A 24054-nucleotide genomic window follows, 5' to 3' on the forward strand; every position below is an offset into this window, starting at 1 on the left:
AAACTGGATAAGTTACTCCTTTTGAAAAGAGTAAATGATGAAACAGCAAGATCAGTAGTGTTAAGGGTTACTGATAACTTTACTCTCAAATTATAAATTCAGAGGGAAGTGACAAATGCTGAAAATGACCCCATGAACAATAGAAATGTGACAGGAGGAGAGGAACTGTCATTTTTCATCCCAAGGATAAAGTTATGTTCAGCTGTTTTTTTGGTACAGATCAAATACATTTTTTAGATAACCAAATAAAATAAGCATTTTTTTAGTGTCTCCTATGTGCTGGGCTTGGAAGAGCTGCAAGACTCAAATTCTACCTGAGGAATTCTCTATGTGTTACAGGGAGGCAGCATGGGTGAGTGAACAGACCCGGTGAACAGTAACTCCAGTTCTGTCACTTACGGGCTTTATAACTTTGAGTAAAGTATCGGATCTCTGAGGCTTAGTTTGCTCATCTGTAAAATGGGGATGATAAAGTGCCTCTCCCTTCAATGTTATAAATTTGCTTAGTGCAACGCCAGGCCAGTAGCCACTACAAATGAATGTTACTCTTCTCATGTGTAAGAAGTTTAGAAGGATGTTAGCCAAAACACTATCTCTAGATTATAGCATTCCATTTTGTTTCCTTTGTGCTTTTCTATATTATTTATTTTTACAATAAGCAAGCACTGCATTTTTTAAAAAATCAAAAATACATTCTGAAGAAAATCTATATTTTTAAATTATTAAAAGGAAATTTCAAAAAATGTTTCAACAACCACATAATAAGAAAAGTCTTTATGAAAAATAGATGCAAAACACATACATACACACACCATACAGGAGTTAAATTTGACAGTTTTAAGAAACAGAAAACCATGATGAATAAAATTAAACACTAGCAGCCTGAAAAAAATATTTACAGTATCCATTTTAATCTCTAACAAGTCAATAAGAAAAACATGATTTAAAAAATGGGCAAAGAGTAAAAACAAATTAATACAGAAGCAATATGACTCATCAAGGAATACATTAAATTATTTCAACCTATAATCATTAAAATTTTAATTAAAATGATGACATGTTATATATCATTCATAGGTTGGTAGATATTTTAAAGTTTTTGACAATTTTGCCTTATCATTTTCTATAGGAAAGTAGAAAAATAATTTAATTTTTCTCTAGCTTTGTTGATCAAAATTTATTTTTATTAAGACTATAGAAAAATGTCTTCCCATTCTACAAGTTTATATAGAAATTGTAATGTAAATTTTTAATATTGTTAAATTTGGGGAAATTTCTATCAAATTTCTTTCTTATATGAGCTATAAGATTTATAAGGAAATTAGGTATAAATGTGATTTAGTATATTCAACTATATAAAATATATGAGTTCACATATAGACCTACTCATAGCGGTGGTATTGCTACAAACTTGTTCTTTCAGAAGCAAGAATTCTGATAAATTCTATTTCAAACAATTGACATCAATATTATAGTCTATGAATAAATGCATTTTATGTTGTATAATCAAATATAATAATAATGGAAAAGAGCCATTTTCTTGGATATTGATAAAAATCAAATCCCTGATTTACAAAATTGTGTCCTCTGATTAGAAGACTTTTCCACAGACTAGCTTCTGGCTCTGACATTTTAAAAATTCATTTCTTTCTCATTCACATCCTGAAGTATTGTATCATTATATAACATCTTCATATCCTCTCTCCTTCTCTCCCTTCCTCTCTCCCTCTCTTCTTTTCTGTCCCTTTATGAAACTTTGTTCTTCTCTGCCTTCAACATTCTTCACATTTTTCATCATACAGAAAGGCAATTTCATCCACTTGCATGATTGGAAATACCATCTAGAGCTTGATGACTTATAAATAAATTGCCCAGCTGAACTGCAAACATATATTCAGGTATAATAGTCATGTTTCTTTTGTTACATGACATAATACACTCAAAATTGAACTCTTTATCAAAACCAAATCTCCTTTTCTTCTTCTCCTTCTCTGCTAAATAATGATATTACTATCTATCCATTCTTGCATGCTGAAATTTGTGAGTTCTATTTTACCCTTCCTCCTTTACTCCCTATTTCTAAAAATATAATTAGCTTTTGCCTTTCTAATTATCTCAGCTCTCCACTGGTTACATCTTCTTCAGTGATGTTATTGGTTATTTTGCTATCACTGATTATTATGATGGCGATGGTCGTGGTGTTTGTAGTACATAAGAAAGAATAAGCACCCTTTGAGACATTGCTTCAGCAATACTTGAACCGTGAACTTCCAGATATTCAAGCTGGTTTTAGAAAAGGCAGAGGAACCAGAGATCAAATTGCCAACATCCACTGGATCATGGAAAAAGCAAGAGAGTTCCAGAAAAACATCTACTTCTGCTTTATTGACTATGCCAAAGCCTTTAACTGTGTGGATCCCAATAAACTGTGGAAAATTCTTCAAGAGATGGAAATACCAGACCACCTGACCTTGAGAAACCTATATGCAGGTCAGGAAGCAACAGTTAGAACTGGACATGGAACAACACACTGGTTCCAAATTGGGAAAGGAGTACGTCAAGGTTGTATATTGTCACCCTGTTTATTTAACTTATATGCAGAGTACATCATGAGAAACTCTGGGCTGGAAGAAACACAAGCTGGAATCAAGATTTCCAGGAGAAATATCAATAACCTCAGATATGCAGATGACACCACCCTTATGGCAGAAAGTGAAGAGGAACTCAAAAGCCTCTTGATGAAAGTGAAAGAGGAGACTGAAAAAGTTGGCTTAAAGCTCAACATTCAGAAAACTAAGATCATGGCATCCGGTCCCATCACTTCATGGCAAATAGATGGGGAAACAGTGGAAACAGTGTCAGAATTTATTTTTCTGGGCTCCAAAATCACTGCAGATGGTGATTGCAGCCATGAAATTAAAAGATGCTTACTCCTTGGAAGGAAAGTTATGACCAACCTAGATAGCATATTAAAAAGCAGAGACATTACTTTGCCAACAAAGGTTCATCTAGTCAAGGGTATGGTTTTTCCAGTGGTCATGTATGGATGTGAGAGTTGGACTGTGAAGAAGGCTGAGTGCCGAAGAATTGATGCTTTTGAACTGTGGTGTTGGAGAAGACTCTTGAGAGTCCCTTGGACTGCAAGGAGATCCAACCAGTCCATTCTGAAGGAGATCAGTCCTGGATGTTTTTTGGAAGGAATGATGCTAAAGCTGAAACTCCAGTACTTTGGCCACCTCACGCGAAGAGTTGACTCATTGGAAAAGACCCTGATGCTGGGAGGGGTTGGGGGCAGGAGGAGAAGTGGAGGACAGAGGATGAGATGGCTGGATGGCATCACTGCCTCGATGGACTTGAGTCTGAGTGAACTCCCGGAGTTGGTGATGGACAGGGAGGTCTGGTGTGCTGTGATTCATGGAGTTGCAAAGGGTCGGACATGACTGAGCCACTGAAGTGAACTGAACTGAGACACTGCACTTGAGAAAATTACAGATGTCCCCCAAAAAACCTGGAAACATAGTGATGGAACTTGAGAGAGAGGTTGTAAGTCAACTACATGGAATTGATAGGCTTAAATCATGGATTGTAGGAGAGTAAAACAAAGGAAAAGGAGCAAACTTGGTTCTCCTTAAAATATATGGTTCTGTTACCACATTCAGTATAATGAGAAAATATCTCAAAATTCCCAGTACACTCCCAGCATGGGCATCTTTGAAAAGAAGATTAAAAACCTTTGCATGCCTACCTCACTTTAGCTACATAGTGGCTGAGTATATCAGCAATGCACATCCAGAAATACACATGGCACACAATGCAGTTACTGCACAGAAGGTCATTTCAGTTTTAAATGGAGCCTAGGGAAGGGCAGAGAAAAGGTCTCAAACATTTGTACATCTCTCTATGCTTAGTTTCTTCCATCATAAAAGAAGGTGATCAAATGATGTAGCCCTCAAAGCCCCTCTCAGATCTCACTTCTCATCACTCCATGACTTTCTATGACCAAAGTTCTTCTCAATTTGACAACCGAATGACAAGGCAAAAAGGAATATTCCATGTTCACTTTTACTTCTAAAGCCATTGGTTCCTGTAAAAAATTTGTTTCATCTTACCATAAAAAAATAAAATAACCCAAGCCCTTTTTCCTGTATTCAGTTTCATTTACTGGTGCCCAGTAATTCTATGCTGGATTCTATGCTGAATGGATAATCTATTATGGTTTTAAATTTTTCTGTTCATGCTGTCTTTCATATTATACTTGCATTGAGTGGTTATATCACAATATCATCACCAAAATTTTTATGTCTGCTGCACTCAGTGCAGTAGACAATAATTCTACTGATAGTCTATACTCTAAAAATGTATATTCTACAGCATATGCTTGAGCTTCTTCAAAAAGCAATTTTCTAATATTGACATTGATAGAACTGTTTTATTATATTTTGAAGTTTTCCTTGTTGTTCCTTCAATATTAAAGAAATGCCTAGGGATATATCATAATTTGATATTAGTGGTAACACATTTGATTATTTTTTATGTCCAAAACTTTCAGATTCTAAAATAAGAGAATTTCCTTTTCTCTTAGCACTCTCAAACTTGAAAGCTAAAGTGTTTCTAAATTTTAAAAACCAGTCCTTTAGAATAAAAATAAAACATTGTTATCTATGAAAGCAAAGGCTGAGGTAGATGTTCTAATACTGTTTTTCAAGTAATTCGGTCTAAAGAGATGAAAATCAATATTTCAGGAAATAAAAATCTAAAGTCACAGATAAGAATATTTCATTCAATGACAATGGTTTACATACATCAGAGGATTTAGCATCATATTTTTCTATAGTACATCAGTGTTATCTATCACAGAATATGGGAATCAAGAAAAAACATGTTTTTTCATACAAACTTCTGAGGAGACAAATGTGCTGAAGTAAAATTTTCAGAAATCAGAAACAAACAAAAAAAAAAGCAGGAAATAAGCAGTTTCAAAAGGCATAATGCAAAAAATTATTAAACAGAGTCTCTTGGCCATAATGGAAGTCTCTGCTTTCATTTTCTTTCCTCTGCACTGACGTGCCTCCCTGTTCTCTCCTAGTCCTCCACCTCAGTTTCCAATTCCAACAAGAGGATTTGAAGAGGCTTTTAAAATGCATGCAATAAAATAAGAGAAATGAAAAAGAAAACAAGCAAATCGGAAGCCAAAAGAGAATGAAATGATGAGATTAACCGGAGACTCAGTACAATAGAAATATATTCGATTCTAGTGCCTTTAGAATTCTATGCAATTATTAAAAGGAGCCACACATTTCACTCTGATTTTTTCTAGCACCAAATGCAAAACTAAAAACACGATCAGTTATTCATTTCACATTTTCTATTTATAAAGTACATCCATTGCCTGAAGAAAGCAGATTTTTGTCCTTTTTCCATTCGAAGGCTATTTTTCCCTTGAATTGTCATTAATGTATCATGGAGTAAGAAGAAAGTAGGAATACAGAGAACAACAGCAAAAAAAGTAGGTGTAGATGAAGAGAGAGCACCATTCAATCAAAAAGACCCATGGTTGTTAGACTCTGGTGATACAGGAGCAGAAAGAGGCAGTGTGTCTTTGTTTAATTTCCTGTAAACCTAGCTTGGTCTTCTCTTCTGAGGCAAATTAGCAAACAATAGTCATTTTTCTGCCTGCAGGGCTCAGAGATCTAAGAATACTCCTGTCTCATTTTGCTAACATAAACTCATTGGAAATTTGGTCACTGACCACATAAGACCACTTGCTGCTGCTGCTGCTATGTTGCTTCAGTGGTGTCCAACTCTGTGCGACCCCAGAGACGGCAGCCCACCAGGCTCCCCAGTCCCTGTGATTCTCCAAGCAAGAACATTGGAGTGGGTTGCCATTTCCTTCTCCAAGGCATGAAAGTGAAAAGTGAAAGTGAAGTCGCTCAGTCATGTCCGACTCCTAGCGACCCCATGGACTGCAGCCTACCAGGCTCCTCCGTCCATGGGAAACAAATGTAAATAAAATGTTTTAGAATATTTTATAGTATAGTCCGAAATCTCTTGTTCGCTCCACTAAGCTAGTGGAGAGCTTAACAGAAAATAATAAACTAATATATACTCTCTTTCTGTGTTAATGCCTGATGAGAGTGTATCATAGGTTTTGGTTGTTTTCAATCCCTCTCTCTCTCTCACACACACACACACACAAACACACATACACACATTTGCCTGAGACAACAGAATGGTCTAGATAATAGAAGAGAGATTCAGGTGGGTACTCATGTCTACTTTCTTCTTCTAAATAATAACCTGAAATGTAGGACAAGTGACTTTATTTCATTTGATTTATCCAATTAATCATGAGTATCAAAAGATGACACTCTGAGGTTTTTTTCTCTATTAAAACTGTGAATTTTTCTACATGAGGATAAGTGGATATGAAAGCCATGACAGATATGAAAAAGTATCCAAGCACAGTGCTGAACATAGAAAAGGGGCTCATTGAATCTTCACAGAGTTAGATAGCTTTCTTCTTCACAGATAAAGAGTAAAAGAGAAAAAAGAAAAACTCCATTTGTCAAAAACATCAAAGGGCAAAAAATAAGCCCCCCAAAAGATAAAAACATCCTGTACATCCCAATTGGTTCTATTGTGAACTCCTTAAAAATTTAAGAATACACAGAAGAACTGTACAAAGAAGATCTTCATGACCCAGATAATCATGATGGTGTGATCACTCACACTCACCTAGAGCCAGACATTCTGGAATGTGAAGTCAAGTGGGACTTAGGAGGCATCACTATGAACAAAGCTAGTTGAGATGATGGAATTCCAGTTGAGCTATTTCAAATCCTGAAAGATGATGCTGTGAAAGTGCTGCACTCAATATGCCAGCAAATTTGGAAAACTCAGCAGTGACCACAGGACTGGAAAAGGTCAGTTTTCATTCCAATCCCAAAGAAAGGCAATGCCAAAGAACGCTCAAACTACTGTACAATTGCACTCATCTCACATGCTAGAACAATAATGCTCAAAATTCTCCAAGCCAGGCTTCACCAATACGTGAACCATGAAATTCCAGATGTTCAAGCTGGTTTTAGAAAAGGCAGAGGAACCAGAGATCAAATAGCCAACATCCATTGGATCATCAAAAAAGCAAGAGAGTTCCAGAAACACATCTACTTCTGCTTTATTGACTAGGCCAAAGCCTTTGACTATGTGGATCACAATAAACTGTGGAAAATTCTGAAAGAGATGGGAATACCAGACCACCTGACCTGCCTCTCAAGAAACCTGTATGCAGGTCAGGAAGCAATACCTATAACTGGGCATGGAACAACAGACTGGTTCCAAATAGGGAAAGGAGTATGTCAAGGCTGTATATTGTCACCTTGCTTATTTAACTTATATGCAGAGTACATCATGAGAAACTCTGGGCTGGAAGAAGCACAAGCTGGAATCAAGATTGCTGGGAGAAATATCAATCACCTCAGATGTGCAGATGACACCACTCTTAAGGCAGAAAGTGAAGAGGAACTAAAGAGCCTCTTGATGAAGGTGAAAGAGGAGAGTGAAAAAGTTGGCTTAAAGCTCAACATTCAGAAAACAAAGATCATGGCATCCAGTCCCATCACTTCATGGCAAATAGATGGGGAAACAGTGGAAACAGTATCAGACTTTATTTTTGGGGGCTCCAAAATCACTGCAGATGGTGATTGCAGCCATGAAATTAAAAGATGCTTACTCCTTGGAAGGAAAGTTATGACCAACCTAGATAGCATATTAAAAAGCAGAGACATTACTTTGTCAACAAAGGTCCATCTAGTCAAGGCTATGGTTTTTCCAGTAGTCATGTATGGATGTGAGAGTTGGACTGTTAAGAAAGCTGAGTGCTGAAGAATTGATGCTCTTGAACTGTGGTGTTGGAGAAGACTCTTGAGAGTCCCTTGGACTGCAAGGAGATCTGACCAGTCCATCCTAAAGGATATCAGTCCTGGGTGTTCATTGGAGGGACTGATGCTGAGGCTGAAACTCCAATACTTTGGCCACTTGATGCAAAGAGTTGACTCATTTGAAAAGACCCTGGTGCTGGGAAAGATTGAGGGCAGAAGGAGAAGGGGACAACAGAGGATGAGATGGTTGGATCGCAGCACCAACTCAATGGACATGAGTTTGAGTGGACTCCAGGAGTTGGTGATGGACAGGGAGGCCTGGTGTGCTGTGGTTCATGGGGTTGCAAAGAATTGGACACGACTGAGCGACTGAATTGAATTGAACTGAAAATAGGTAGAGAGCCATGTGAAGTTCATGATGGTATACGAAACTGGCAAGATGGATTCTGGATTGTGGGTGGGGTAGGTGTATGCTAAGTAGTGTCTGATTCTTTGCAACCCCTTATGACCCCATGGGCTGTAGCCACAAAGATCTTCTATCCATGAGATTATACAGGCAAGTATACTGAAATGGGTTGCCATTTCCTCCTTCAGGGGATTTTCCGAACCCAGAGATTGAACCTGCATCTCTTCTGTCTCCTGCACTGGCAGATGGATTCTTGACCACTGAGCCACCAGAGAAGTTCATCCTCTTTTCATGCATCCTTGATCTTTTTTGTTTTTTGACAAAGACAGGGTCATCACAACTCAAGAATTAACTCAGAAACACAATAGAATAACAAAAGGTTTACAAAGCCTATCTCTGCAAAAGTAGTTAATTCAGGGTGGCTTCATTTAGTACATGTGGGTCAAAATTCAATGAGGTTTTGGTAACTGGGGAAATAGCTTGAAGAACGGGTTTGAAAATAAATAGGAATTATAGCCACAAACAAGGAAGGACATTTACAAACAAAAGATATATATGGAGCACAGAAGAATAGATGAGCTGCCCATGAAATGAGCTTCCTGACGCCCTTTCCCTAAAATATCACCTGAAAGCTCCATAAAAATCACTCTGTTGGATCAATCGTTGAAGGTTCTGAGAATATATTTTTTAAATAGTTTTATGGCAATTCATTTGGATTCATATTGCAAATAAGCTACTATATCACTTAGAACAAAATTTCAGAAATACATACTAGGAAAATTTCCATAGGATAATTAGGAAGCAGAAAAATAGCTTGGCCCACTACCTAGAGGAAAAGACCCAATTCAGTGACTACAGCAGGAATGATCAACGTCAGGAAGGCCCTATAGTCCAGAGGAGACACTCTGGGAATATGTCACCTATCCCTCCCAGTTTGTTTTGTCCACTTCGCCACCAAATTCATCTATGACTTGGTAAGAAGTAAAAGGCCTGAAGGATGGGTGAAGGATTGTGTGTTGACATCCAGGAGTTCAACTCAGACCCACCCAGGTAAACTGAACAAGAAAGGTGGCCCTTCCTTCGGCTCCCTTCTTTGGCACGCTTGCTAACTCTGGTGTACACACTCCGATAGCTTGTAGTGTGAGTCTAATCATTCATGTCACTTTCCGGGGGCAATGTTCATACCACCACATAGAACAGGACAAAATGAAAAGCTCATGTTTGCTGGACAGCATGACCCCCTTTCTGATCAGACTATTGTTTTAGATTGAAGCCTTTGAGGCTATACTGGAGGCAACTGGAATTCTCAGACCTTTAGTCTTGTATTATTCATTCACATATTTTGGAAACTGCTGAACCCCTTTTTATATGTTGCTGTGATTCAAAGTGTGAGTAACTGAGATAAGAATACTGCCTGTCTGTAGAGGAAGGATCTTTGAATAAATGGAGAAAATGAAACATCATTGTTCCCATAAGATGCCAAGTGAAATAACTTTTATAGACAAATATTTACTTTTTCTTTTATGATGTGAGACTCTAACCTAATTTTGTTTCACAAAACATCTCATTCTAAAGGAGGAAAGGCTTTTTTAACTGAAATAATCATACATTAATAAACACGTAGGGCTAAGATGAGCCTGAAGAAAAGGTTAGAAGTATGATGAGTCATAAACTGACAGTAAAGAAACTGATTATTTAACATAAAGCATTGTACTAAAGATAAGCTGTGGAATGTATGTCTATTGCCTGAGACGGGGACTAATGCAGTCGAGTGTGCTATGGTTTAGCTAGCAAGGTTTGGGGAGGTTGGTTTATTTTTGTTTTCTTTCTGCTTTGAGGGAGAAATTTCTGCTAATAAACAACATCAAAAAGTTTAAAACTTCTTGAGCATCAAGGTCAATTACTCAAAGGTCTTAAAAGTCGTATCTTTTATTTCATTTTTGATTTTTTACTACAGAAGATTTGGGTTGGGAAGATCCCCTGGAGAAGGAAATAGCAACCCCCTCCATTAATCTTGCCTGGAGAATCCCATAGACAGAGGAGCCTGGCGGGCTACAGGCCATGGGTCACAAAGAGTCAGACATGACTGAGTGACTTAGCTCACAAGCACACTACAATCAAATTGGTTTGCCTCTTCAGAGATCAAACCCACGTCTCCAGCATTGGCAGGCAGATTCTTTACCACTGAGCCGCCTGGCAAGCACACACACACACACACACACACACACACATATATATATACTCTTGTACAATTACATTGTTCCGTAGTTTTAGTTGTATATCTGAAATTTTTCTCCTACTTACTTAGAATTAAATGTATTATTACCCACTGTGTAGATACTTGACTGAGTGCTCCCTGAGTCTATTACACTTATCACAGTGCCTGGTACATTTTTTTAAAAAAGCAAATAAACCAATAAATCAGTATGGCAGCTATTCTTATAACCATTTTACAGATAGCAAAACAGATAAGTAGAAAAATAGGCACATGATTATAAATGGCCAACCTAGTACTCTGAAAGCGGACAAGGCAATGGCACCCCACTCCAGTACTCTTGCCTGGCAAATCCCATGGATGGAGGACCCTGGTAGGCTGCAGCCCATGGGGTCGTGAAGAGTTGGACACGACTGAGCGACTTCACTTTCACTTTTCACTTTCATGCATTGGAGAAGGAAATGGCAACCCACTCCAGTGTTCTTGCCTGGAGAATCCCAGGGATGGGGGAGCCTGGCGGGCTGCCGTCTATGGGGTCTTGCAGAGTCAGACACGACTGAAGCGACTTAGCAGCAACAGCAGTACTCTGAAAGAGTTTATATCTAATCAGATGCTTTCCACTAATCCTTGCAATTGTTTTTGCTTTGGATTTGGAAGGGTTGTTTGCTTTTTGCCTTTCAGTTTTCAATTTTTTTTTACTAAAAACTTCATTGCATTTCACACTGATGGGGTTTTTTTCTGACTCTGCAACTGCTTTTCCCTCATCTACTAGGTACACCAAAATGAAGACTGCCACCAACATCTATATTTTCAACCTCGCCCTGGCAGATGCCCTGGCAACCAGTACCCTGCCTTTCCAGAGTGTCAATTACCTGATGGGAACATGGCCGTTTGGAACCATCCTGTGCAAGATTGTGATCTCCATAGATTACTACAATATGTTCACCAGCATATTCACCCTCTGCACCATGAGTGTGGATCGCTACATTGCAGTCTGCCATCCTGTCAAGGCCCTGGATTTCCGCACTCCCCGTAATGCCAAGATCATCAACATCTGCAACTGGATCCTCTCTTCAGCCATTGGTCTGCCTGTGATGTTCATGGCAACGACAAAGTACCGGCAAGGTTAGTGATGCTGCGGGCCTCGGGAATGGAGAGTATACAGATAGATATGTTGGTGACGCCATGAGCCAAGTAGATTACAGAGTGGTCCAGGCTATGCAAACTGTAGTTTTCATAATTCTTTCTCATAAAATACTTTTGAATATTTTGAAATAGGAATTTTCCCCTAAAATTTTAAGTCCAGTGAACAATTTAGAAAGAATATAAACCAAAATCTATCCATTCCTGATTCTTCTGCACTTACTTCATCCAAACGATGGCAGCATAAGAACACAGACCTTTAAAGAGTAATTAGAGCTTAGACCCAAAGAACATTAAGTGGAGGCTTGTTTGAAAATGTCAAGTGACTGCCTACATGACAAGTGTATCTTTTTAGACCTTATTTCAGAATGACAAACCACGCATCAAAAAGAGGAGTTAAGGGAATTTGCTGGTGGTCCATTGCTTAGGGCTTGGCACTTTCACTGTGGTGCCCTGGGTAGGAAAACTGAGATCCCACAAGCTCTTCAGGAAGCCAGAACAAGAGAAAAAAAAGTGGAGTGAAGGCACCCAGTAGCTGGAAACCCCTGTAGAGTCTGGACAGTGATTATATTTTTATGTCAACTTAGACTCCATAGAGAATCTAGCTTGTGGCGAGAGATACATAACATCATCAAAGTGGACAACCAAATGACATATTTGGAAAAATCAAGAGAGATCTGAGTTTTTTTCCAAGAATTCTTTAAATCTTCCTTCCAGGATTTGTGTAGCAAGAGCCATAAGTTAACTCGGGTCAAGGCTATAAATTAGAAAGCAAAATGGCAATATTAACACCTGATGATAGCATTAAATGTTCCTGCTAATTCCTCCTTATAATTCTTTTTCTCTAGGTTCCATAGATTGTACACTAACATTCTCTCACCCAACGTGGTACTGGGAAAACCTGCTGAAAATCTGTGTTTTCATCTTTGCCTTCATCATGCCTATCCTCATCATTACAGTGTGTTATGGGCTGATGATCTTACGCCTCAAGAGTGTCCGCATGCTCTCTGGCTCCAAAGAAAAGGACAGGAACCTGCGAAGAATCACCAGGATGGTGCTGGTGGTTGTGGCTGTGTTCATTGTCTGCTGGACGCCCATTCACATCTACGTCATCATTAAAGCCTTGATCACAATCCCGGAAACTACTTTCCAGACCGTTTCCTGGCACTTCTGCATTGCTCTAGGTTATACCAACAGTTGCCTGAACCCCGTCCTTTATGCATTTCTGGATGAAAACTTCAAACGATGCTTCAGAGAGTTCTGTATCCCAACTTCCTCCACCATTGAGCAGCAAAACTCCACTCGAATTCGTCAGAACACCAGAGACCACCCCTCCACAGCCAATACAGTGGATAGGACTAACCATCAGGTATGCAGCTTTTAGGACTGGGTGTACCTACCGGGGATGACATAAAACTTACAGAGCTTTTTAAAGGCCAGCATTAGAATCTATTAGAAGTGGACCAGGAACTCAGGGGTTGAGGTCAGTACAAGGAGGGAGGGAGGAAAGGAGGAAATTATGATCACTGTGACCGAGGGACACTTCATTATATAAACCAAGCTCTATGTATTTTGCACATAATCATATAGATATAGAGACATTCCAATTAGAAATCCATAAATCTTCTAGAAGTCTGTGTTGCTGCAGCCTTTTCGTCTACGCAAGATTAATGACTTCAGCACATTGAAGAAGAGATCCTAATCTAGAATTCTGTTTCCCCTAATATTAGTGTTTCGTGCATATCATTCCAACATCCCTGTCACTTCTTTTTTAGCTTAATATAATGGTTTTATTTCTTGTTCACTAGAATACAAAGCCCAGCGGAGGACACACTGCCTTCCTTCAGCTCATGGATATTCCACCAGGAATAGATGGCCTTTAAAATTGGTGGGCTTCCCTGATGGCTCAGATAGTAAAGAGTCTGTCTGCAATGCAGGAGACCCGGGTTTGATCCCTGGGTTGGAAAGATCCCCTGGAGAAAGAAATGGCAACCACTCCAGTATGCTTGCCTATAAAATCCAGAAAGGAGAGTCCATGGGGTCATAGAGAGTCAGACATGACTGAAGTAACTAACATGACGACGACAAAGATCAGCGTGGGGATGAATAGAGAGAGAGAGAGACAGGGAAAGGCGCACAGACTCTTAACTGCCTTAACTTTGACATAACACATTTGACTTTCAACTACAGTCCTTTGGACCAAACTGGTCATAAAGCCCTAACCAAGGGCAAAGGAGGCTGGGAAATTTAGCAGGGGGTATAGAATTACGTGACCACTAGCTCTGCCACAGTGCTTCCGTGGCATCTACCTCTATCCCCAAGTGAAGTCCCTGTCACTTCTCTAAAGCCAGTCCTGCTCTGGTTCTGTGGTTGCAAAGAAAGCATCAGCATTTTGCCCACTGTGGTTATGGGGGACCATGTTCCCAGGGTCACAGAAAAGGAGAAAGAAAGTCAAATGGACACCTTTACTTTGTGAAGTCATTAACTTGTAAATTTTCATACCTGAACTCAAACCTATTACTTCATAGAACTAAGTTAGTTTTATAACAGTATTAGTTATATTAGTATAAAAATTAGTTATAAACTAATATAAAACAGTAGTTATAAACTAAATTAGTTTTATAACTGACTGTAGCCCACCAAGTTCCTCTGTCCCTGGGATTTCCCAGGCAAGAATTTGGAGTGGGTTTTCCATTTCCTCTTCCAGGGGATCCCTCTGACCTAGGGATCAAACCCGCGTCTCCTGCATTGGCAGGTGGATTCTTTACCGCCAACCCACCTGGGAAGCCCAGTCAACATGCCCCTTGAGGTTAATATCATAAAGAGAGACTATTTCCTGGAAGATGTATCCCTACACATAAAAGAGTACAGACGGGAGCCTGCATGGAAGAGGCCAGATTTACACACAGCAGTATAATCACTCAAGAAATCAAAAAAAAAGAAAAGAGAAAAACATCTGTCCCTAGGCTACTGTTGCCTGTTCAGCCTCTGATTTCGAAAATTTGGCCTCCAACCTGTTAAGTAAATCAGTCACTTACTTATCAATGTAAGCAAGTAAATTTCCAAATAATGGTGCCGGCATCCCCCAAATCATGGCTTATGTAATTTTATAAAACAGAGCTCAAATGCAAACTCCCTGTGAAAGTAAATCCTCATGTCAGAAGCTTAGATAAAGTTTCTAGGATCAGGGAGCAACCATGGGAACAGATGGCTCCATGACAATCACCTGGAAGCCAAATCAAGGGGCCAGAAGGAGAGCCTGACTTCCTTAAGATGCAGCTGCTTCATCTCTGCTTTCTCTTCTCCCACTACCGCCACCGAACCGACCCCAACCCAGGCTCACCCTTCTAATTGACTGCAGGACTAATGCAATATGGCCCAGATGGATCTGTCACAGGGGCATTAATCCTCATACCCTCAATATTAAATCACGCTCACATGAACCCAGGAACTGGCAAGCCCTAGGGAGCATGAGGTAATGATGGCAGACCTACTTCCAACCAAAGGGAAGTGATTAACTTATTATGTCTCATTTCTAATTCCATTTCCGAAAGGAAAGCCAGAAAGAAATGTTTTCCTACTCTGCTCCTTTCTTTTTTTTTTTTTTCATTCATCATCAAGACCTCTAAGCCTGTTCCTTTTGCTAAGCATAGCCCCTTCTCAGTGGCTATGGAAATCTTGTGAATAACTTAAAGTGGGTAGGCATTTAAATAGATTTTTCTCTAAGGCGAGGATAATACATTAAAGAATGCAACTTCAAACTCTCAGTCCTAAACTATGGTTCAAATATTTTCAAATATCTCAGTCCTAAACTATGGTTCAAATATATTGGAGAAATATAGTTCCATTGGAACAAGACGATGGCCATTACAAAGGATTAGTTCTTTCTCCTTAAGCACCAGCTCATACCTTCTCTCTCCTTTGGAGTGTGGATATTGGTCTCATACCCTGGATATTGCCGGAGCTTCGTGTCACATTTGATCCTCTCAGCGTCCTTCACTTGCCTTGCTCTCCTGGCAAGACAGCTCCCAGCCTGTCTGCTGGAGTGTGTTTCCTGAGTTCACCATGAATGCCCTCCAGCTGTCCTGCCACTGCCCTTGAGTCCCCTCCAAATCCTGCGTTTCCACATCCGTGTGGTCCTTGCACAGCCAGACAGAGGAGAAAGGAAGCTAATTAGGGGAGCTCTGTTCTGAGTAACTAAAAGGTTTGTCTTAAAAATACATCCAATTAGGGCTTATCTTCATTGCTGCCTCTATGAAGCAGCATCAGTGTCAGATAACAGCAGAAACACATTAGCCCTAGAGCTGGCTGCTTTCCCAAAATGCCCAGCTGGGAGAGTTTGACAGAGAAGAGCTGCTGCTGGGGAAAGAGGAAAAGACATACTGACATATCTGAAAATTAAGATAAATCAAAGATCTCTCCATTGGTGTGTCATCATTAGAATCAAGGCAGTTACACACATACACCTAGAACAATATACAAGCCTTTGATGATCACATCAATAATATATCAAAACGGTAAAATTATTTCAGGAAAAAATTGGAGACTTTATGGCTGTCTGTGTGGGGTTAGTGGTACAGAATCTGCCTGCCAATGAAGGAGACACACGAAACATGGGTTTGATTCCTTGGTCGGAAAGATCCCCTGGAGGAGGAAATGGCAATCCACTCCACTATTGCCTGGAAAATCCCATGGACAGAGGAGCCTGAGAGGCTACAGTCCATGAGGCCACAAAGAATCAGCCACAACTGAGCAATTGAGCACACAGAATATATAGGACATAGTTGATTAGTTTATAAATTCAGTATCTGATAGGCAGGTTTTGTTCTTTCTTTTTTCTTTTAACTCATGAGCCATCATGTTATGAGACAGAGCTAATTGGATTCATATTAACTTTTTAACTGCTTGTTTTAAATGTATACCATTGTAGATATTTATGTCCTGACTTTGTCTTTGTATTTTCTCCAAGAAATGTGTTATTCTATCTATGTCACATCTCAAGCACATTAGTCAACTTCATATTCTGCAGATCAGAGATCCAATATCAAACCTTCCCAGGGTGTCTGTACTCTGACAACTGTATACTGAGACCATGTCCATACAACGCAAAGTCAAGTGGAGAGGTGGCAGTTATCAAGGTAACTCAATAAACCTTATAAGAAAGTTTTGTGCCCAGAATAAACTTTGAGTCATATAGATAGGTAAGGGCTACTTGGTCAGTTCTAGCTGCATAACAAATCATTCCAAAATTTATTGGCTGACAGAAGCCATTTACTTAGTTTACAATTCTATTTATCAGTGATTTGGGCTGAGCTAAGATAGGCAGTTCTCCCCAGTCTCAGCTGGGCTGTCAGCCAGCTGATCTAGTGGCCATAGTAAGAATGGCTGGCTCTTCATGGATCCGCATCTTCTGTCATTCATGTTAGCCCAGGAGTGTTCCCATGGTGATCAGGTGATCACAGGTTCCAGACTCAAAGGATGGAAAAACAGACTCCACCTATAGATGTCTGGAGCTGCAGTTGCATTGCAAAGGGATGTGGATTTAGGGAGGGAAGTCACTGTGGCCACATGTGATCACCATCTACAGTAGCACATGCTGCCTGGGGCAGGCAAGTCACAGCTTCCTGGAGGACAAACCACATCTGCCTCAGTCTTCCATGTACCTCCAAGTATCTGAATACATGAATGACCTCGGAGGGCTCTTGGTATTTCAGGAGATATGGAAGGGGCCAGAATGATCCTTTTCTTGGAACTGATTGACAAGCTAAAGGATCGTGTGACACCCTGACTTATTTCATACTTACCCTTCAATAAGAGGAAAATATTCACAGGAGGGATTCTTCATTTTTTCTCTCCAGTCTCTAGTCCTCTAATCCAGTTACATCTTTCAAAAATTTTCTTACATTTGTGCTTGTCTTCTAATTTTAAATAAATGCTAGTGATGAGGAAATCAAGAACGAGACTCAGTGCCCTAAAGAGGTCATGTCCTGGCTCATTGTGGGGGAAAAAAAAAAAGATAGGTTCATATTCTTTTGTGCATTCCAGGGTCCAGCCTACTGCTCCAGGATAATGCGTGATTTGTGTTCAACTTGTTGTCTTTAAGTCTTCTAGATCTTTGTTAGGTAGACTTAGGTAAAGGTATTCATTTTCCATTTGCTGTCAGTGCAGTTTAATTTCTTTGTATGTGTACCACCCTTTTGTTGTCCTCATTGGATTCTACTTGGCTTCAAAACACTTCCATCGTTTGCTCAAATCAGTCCAGGTCCAGCTCAGACCTGAGATGTCGGCCACTACTGACCTGCCTTCCTGTGTGGTTTCCACCCTAATCATATTCTCAAATGCATTTTTGTTTTGACAAAAGATTGATTTTTAATGCATAACATTATATTGGAAAAGAGAATTCTATTATACCTACTGGATTGTTATTAGTATTCAGAGTCTGTATTAGCTATAGCTATAATATTAATAATAATGGTATCTTATATAATAGCATGCTGATTAAAAAGGACTTTTATCATATCAGCTTCTAATAATAACCCTAATGGGTAAACATGAAAAAAATAAATGTTCAGGGAGGTTAATAATTATACAATATCAAATCATCAGTAAGAGGTAAAACTCAGACAGACATGTAGAATTCTAATATTTTCTTAACTTTTTATTTTGTACTGGAGTATTAACAATGCTGTAATAGTTTCAGATGGATACCAAAGGGATTCAGCCATACATATACATTTACCATTATCCCCCAAACTCCCCTCCCATCCAGCCTGCTGCACAACAATGAGAAGAGTTCCCTGTTTTATACAGTAGGTCCTTGTTGGTTATCTATTTTAAATAGAGCAGTGTGTATATGTCTATCCCAAACTCCCTAACCATCCCTTCCCTTCAACCTTCCCCTCAGCAACCATAAATTCATTCTCTGAAAGGCTTTTCCTGTTTTGTAAATAAGTCTGTTTGTATCACTTCTTTTTAGATAGAATTCTAATACAAATCCAAAACTTTCCTCTGTTATCCCACAAAACACCATTGTGCATTCAAATATTAGGGTGTGGCCTCAAGCAGAAGATTTCAAGCTTTACTATGAGCTCCAGAATAATTTTGGAGTAACTCTAAGAAAGACTGGTTCACTGAGTCAGGGTAGGGTCCACAAATCTGAATGTTGAATAAAGCACTAAACTGAAAACTCCGAATTAAAATATGACTTCATCCAAATATTATCACAGTTACTGGTGTGTCTAACTTGAGTAGCCCATTCAGTCAAGATGACTGGCCCAATGTTCTTCACCAAATGAATCTTGTGTTTAGTAAAATGATATAGATAACCTTTGATAAAGCCTTATCAATCAGTGAGTCTTATAGGAGAAAGTAAGACAACAGTGATAAAGCTAATGTTATGCTGCTGCTGCTGCTGCTGCTGCTAAGTCGCTTCAGTCATGTCCAACTCTGTGTGACCCCATAGACGGCAGCCCAACAGGCTCCCCCATCCCTGGGATTCTCCAGGCAAGAACACTGGAGTGGGTTGCCATTTCCTTCTCCGATGCATGAAAGTGAAAAGTGAAAGTGAAGTCTCTCAGTCGTGTCTGACTCTTAGCGACCCCGTGGACTGCAGCCTACCAGGCTCCTCCATCCATGGGATTTTCCAGGCAAGAGTACTGGAGTGGGGTGCCATTACCTCCTGCCAACTCCTCATCGATATGGCAAGCCCATTCCTAAACCCTTTGGTTACTATTTTTAAAGCAGTTTCTTGACATTTTAATCAAAGTAGTAAGTCAAGAAATGACATACTTTGCATTTGTATTAATTATATAATTAATAATTATATATTAATTATATAATTATAATCAATCATATATTAATTATAATAATATAATATATATTAATTATATATATTATATTAATACAAACTATATTATCCCTAGCTAAACTAAAAGCGGAAGCCTAGTTTGTCAAATCAACTACATCATTCTTAAAAGTTGGCTCTCAATGTTTTTTACAAGACATCTCTGGAGAGCCAATTTAAGATGGAAAAGTATTTTAATTCCATGACAAAAGACCCAAAATGAGAATAGCTCACAAAATTACCATGCTTGACTACATTAATACATATTTTATGAATGGGGTCAAAGTGGCTATGCTTGCAATTCTTTGACTTAAAAGGAAAACAGTCCCAGTTATGAGTGTGTGAGTGAGAGAGAGAGCATGCATGTGCATGATGTAGGTGTGCCTCTATGCATGTGTAGTACTAAAGGATATCTAAGTTGAAAATGAATCCCACCATTCATAAGTAGCAGAAAAAATAATTATGTTTCTTTAAATTGACTACAGTCTGGGAAAAGAAAATATTGTTTACTTGGAAATATGTTTATTCCCACAAAATATTTGGCTACTAGTAATAACTGACCTGAATAGACATTTCTCCAAAGAAGATATATGGATGGCCAACAGGCACATGGAAAGATGCTCAACATCACTAATTATTAGAAAACTGCAAAGTAAAACTACAATGAGGTATCATTTCACATAAATCAGAATGATCATCAAAGTCTGCAAACAATAAATGCTGGGGAAGGCATGGAGAAAAAGGAACCCTCCTCCTACACTGTTGGTGAGAATGTAAATTGGTACAGCCACTATGGAGAATAGTATGAGTTTCCTTTAAAAAACTAAAAGTAGAGTTATCATACAAGCCTGCAATCCCACTCCTGGGCACATATTCAGACAAAACTCTAATTCAAAATATACACGGCACTCCAATGTTTATTGCAGCACTATTTATAGTAACATAAAACATGCAAGTAATCTAAATGTACATTAAGAGATGAATGGATAAAGATGTGGTGTGTGTGTGTGTGTATATATATATATATATACACACATACATACAGTGGAATATCACTCAGCCACAAAAAAAATTAAATTAACACCATTTGCAACAACATGGATGGACCCAGAGATGATCATACTAAGTGAAATAAGTCAGTAAGAGAAAGACAAATAGCATATATATCACTTACATAAAAATGATACAAATGAAAGTGAAAGTCGCTCAGTTGTGTCCAGCTCTTTGCGACCCCATGGACTATACAGTCCATAGAATTCTTCAGGCCAGAAAATTGAGTGGGTAGCCTTTCCATTCTCTAGGGGATCTTCCCAACCCAGGGATCGAACCCAGGTTTCCGGCATTGCAGGCAGATTCTTTACCAGCTGAGCCACAAGGGAATATATTTACAAAACTGGAACAGACTCACAGACAGAGAAAACAAATGTATGGTTATCAAAGGGGATAACAGGAGGCAGGAGACAAATTAGGAGTTTGGGAGTAACATATACCCACTACTATATATAAAGTAGATAAATAACAAGATCTATTGTACAGCACAGGGAACCATATTCAATATCCTGTAATAAGCTATAATGGAAAAGAATCTGGAAAAGAAATATGCGTATGTACATGTATAACTGAAACACTTTGCTGTACACTTGAAACTAACACAAAATTGTAAATTAACTATACTTCAGTTAAAAATGGCTAAAAAAAGAAAAGAAGAAAACAGAGTTACAATATTTGCATTTGGATAAATTTAGGCTTATCTAAAATAAGACTGTTAGAAATAACATTTATTAACCAGTTTGTATCCAGAGTATCTTATTTAATCATATAAGGTATGGATTATCTCTACAGTTGAGGAAATCAATGTTTAAGGAATTAACACGCCCAAGGTCATAGGTAAAAAGTAGTGGCTGAGGAATGAATCCAGTTAAATTTGACATTATAGACCTACCCTACTCTCCTCCCAGTCTGTTTTCCCCGTCACTCAGTGGTGGCTTTGAGAACTAGATTATAGCATTTATATACTGACAGTTTGAATGCCATAAGACCTTTATATAGGTTTGTTTAGATGTACTCATAGTGTATTTTTGTATCTGTGTGTAAGAATAAGCAGTCAAATGATGTTTAATGACTAGCATAGGGAATTAGAAACTCAGTAATGGGGATCTCATTTGACTCATTTGAAAAGACCCTGATGGAAGATTGAAGGCAGGAGGAGAAGGGAACGACAGAGGATGAGATGGTTGGATGGCATCACTGACTCAATAGACATGAGTTTGAGTAAACTCCGGAAGTTGGTGATGGACAGGGAGGCCTGGCGTGCTGCAGTGCATGGGGTTGCAGAGTCGGACACAACTGAATGACTGAACTGAACTGAATGGGAATCTCTAATTTTCTAAACCTAGAGACACAAGGATTCCCTTGCCACTGGCAGTCTTAAAAGTCCAAACATCACATTTTGCATCCATAAAATGGGATGCTACAAAAATTCAAGTGTTAAGATTTGATATTTAGGGAATCAGAACAAATGATTCTTTCATAAGTTTTTTAGTTTTTACAAGTTCCACTGAGTTCTTACAGAACACTACTACGGTGAAATGCTAATATGTAGTCCATGAAAAAATAGGTTTTAGGTGAATATTCAGAAATGTTGCATATCTTATTTAGGTCCTGGGGACTGATACTGTGGATTAGCACTTTAAAGGCTCTGAAAAGCCCTATTGTATATTTATGTGTATGTATGTATATGTGTTGCATTTAGTTCTGTATATGTACTCACGTCTTGTTTTTAAGCTAAACTGTTCAAACTTATCTGAACACAGTCTGTTTTTTTTGTTTTTGTTTTTAATTGAGCTTCTCTGGTAGCTCAGCTGGTACAGAATCCTCCTGCAATGCAGGAGACCCTGGTTCAATTCCTGAGTGAGGAAGATCTGCTGGAGAAGGGATAGGCTACCCACTCTAGTATTCTTGGGCTTCCCTAGTACCTCAGCTGGTAAAGAATATGCCTACAATGCGGGAGACCTGAGTTCAATCCCTGGATTGGGAAGATCCCCTGGAGAAGGGAAAGGCTACCCACTCCAGTATTCTGGCCTGGAGAATTCATGGACTGTAGAGTCCATGGGGTACTTAATTTCTGGGACTTCCCTGTAGTTCAAATGGTAAAGAATCTGCATGCAATGCAGGGGACCAGGGTTCAACCCCTGGGTCAGGAAGATCCTCTGGAGAAGGGAATGACAATCCACTCCAGTATTCTTGCCTGGAGAATCCCATGGACAAGAGAAGCCTGGTGGACTACAGTCCATGGAGTCTCAAAGAGTTGGACATGACAGAGACTAACACAGACATAATTGCATTACAATATTATGTTAATTTCTGCTGTACAACAAAATGAATTAGTTAGACGTATACACAGATCCCTTCCCTGTTGGACCTCCCTCCCACCCACTCCTCATCCCACCCATCTAGGTTGTCACAGATCACTGAGCTGAGTGCCCTGTGCTACACAGCAGATTCCCACTCAGTTCAGTTCAGTTCAGTTCAGTTGCTCAGTCGTAGCCGACTCTTTGCGACCCCATGGACTGCAGCACACCAGGCTTCCCTGTCCATCACCAACTCCCAGAGTTTACTCAAAATCACATGCATCGAGTTGGTAATGCCATCCAACCATCTCATCCTCTGTCATCCCCTTCTCCTCCTGCCTTCAATATTTCCCAGCATCAGGGTCTTTTCAAATGAGTCAGTTCTTCGCATCAGGTGACCAAAGTATTGGAGTTTCAGCTTCAGCATCAGTCCTTCCAATGAATAATCAGGACTAGTTTCCTTTAGGATGGACTAGTTGGATCTCCTTGCAGTCCAAGGGACTCTCAAGAGTCTTCTCCAACACCACAGTTCAAAAGCACCAATTCTTCAGTGCTCAGCTTTCTTTATAGTCCAGTCCTCACATCCATATGTGACTACTGAAAAACCATAGTTTTGATTAGACAGACCTTTGCTGGCAAAGTAATGTCTCTGCTTTTTAATATGCTATCTGGGTTGGTCATAACTTTCCTCCCAAGTGTCTTTTAATTTCTTGGCTGCAGTCACCATCTACAATGATTTTGGAGCCCAAAAAAGTAAAGTCTGTCACTGTTTCCATTGTTTCCCCATCTATTTGCCATGAAATGACGGGACCAGATGCCATGATCTTAGTTTTCCAAATATTGAGTTTTAAGCCAACTTTTTCACTCTCTTCTTTCACTTTCATCAAGAGGCTCCTCAGTTCTTCACTTTCTCCCATAAGGGTGGTTTCATCTGCACATCTACAATTATTAATATTTCTCCTGGCAATCTTGATTCCAGCTTGTGCTTCTTCCAGCTCAGCATTTCTCATGAGGTACTCTGCATATAAGTTAAATAAGCAGGGTGACAATCTATAGCCTTGACGTACTCCTTTCCCAATTTGGAACCAATCTGTAGTTCCATGTCCAGTTCTAACTGTTGCTTCTTGACCTGCATACAGATTTCTCAAGAGGCAGGTCAGGTGGTCTGGTATTCTCATCTCTTTGAGAATTTTCCAGTTTGTTGTGATCCACACAGT

General features: G+C 39.2%; 1 protein-coding gene across 1 annotated transcript in view; it reads left to right on the top strand.

Moving 5' to 3' along the window:
• OPRM1 (opioid receptor mu 1) overlaps positions 1-24054 on the top strand; it is a 68266-nt gene that overhangs the window by 26801 nt on the left and 17411 nt on the right. Inside the window, exons 2-3 of the mRNA XM_019967619.2 lie at positions 11274-11626; positions 12493-13013. Of these exons, the coding sequence (XP_019823178.1) occupies positions 11274-11626; positions 12493-13013 (874 nt within the window). The remainder of the gene's footprint in view (positions 1-11273; positions 11627-12492; positions 13014-24054) is intronic.

This window comes from Bos indicus, chromosome 9 (assembly GCF_029378745.1).
Source record: "Bos indicus isolate NIAB-ARS_2022 breed Sahiwal x Tharparkar chromosome 9, NIAB-ARS_B.indTharparkar_mat_pri_1.0, whole genome shotgun sequence".
NCBI lineage: Eukaryota > Metazoa > Chordata > Mammalia > Artiodactyla > Bovidae > Bos > Bos indicus.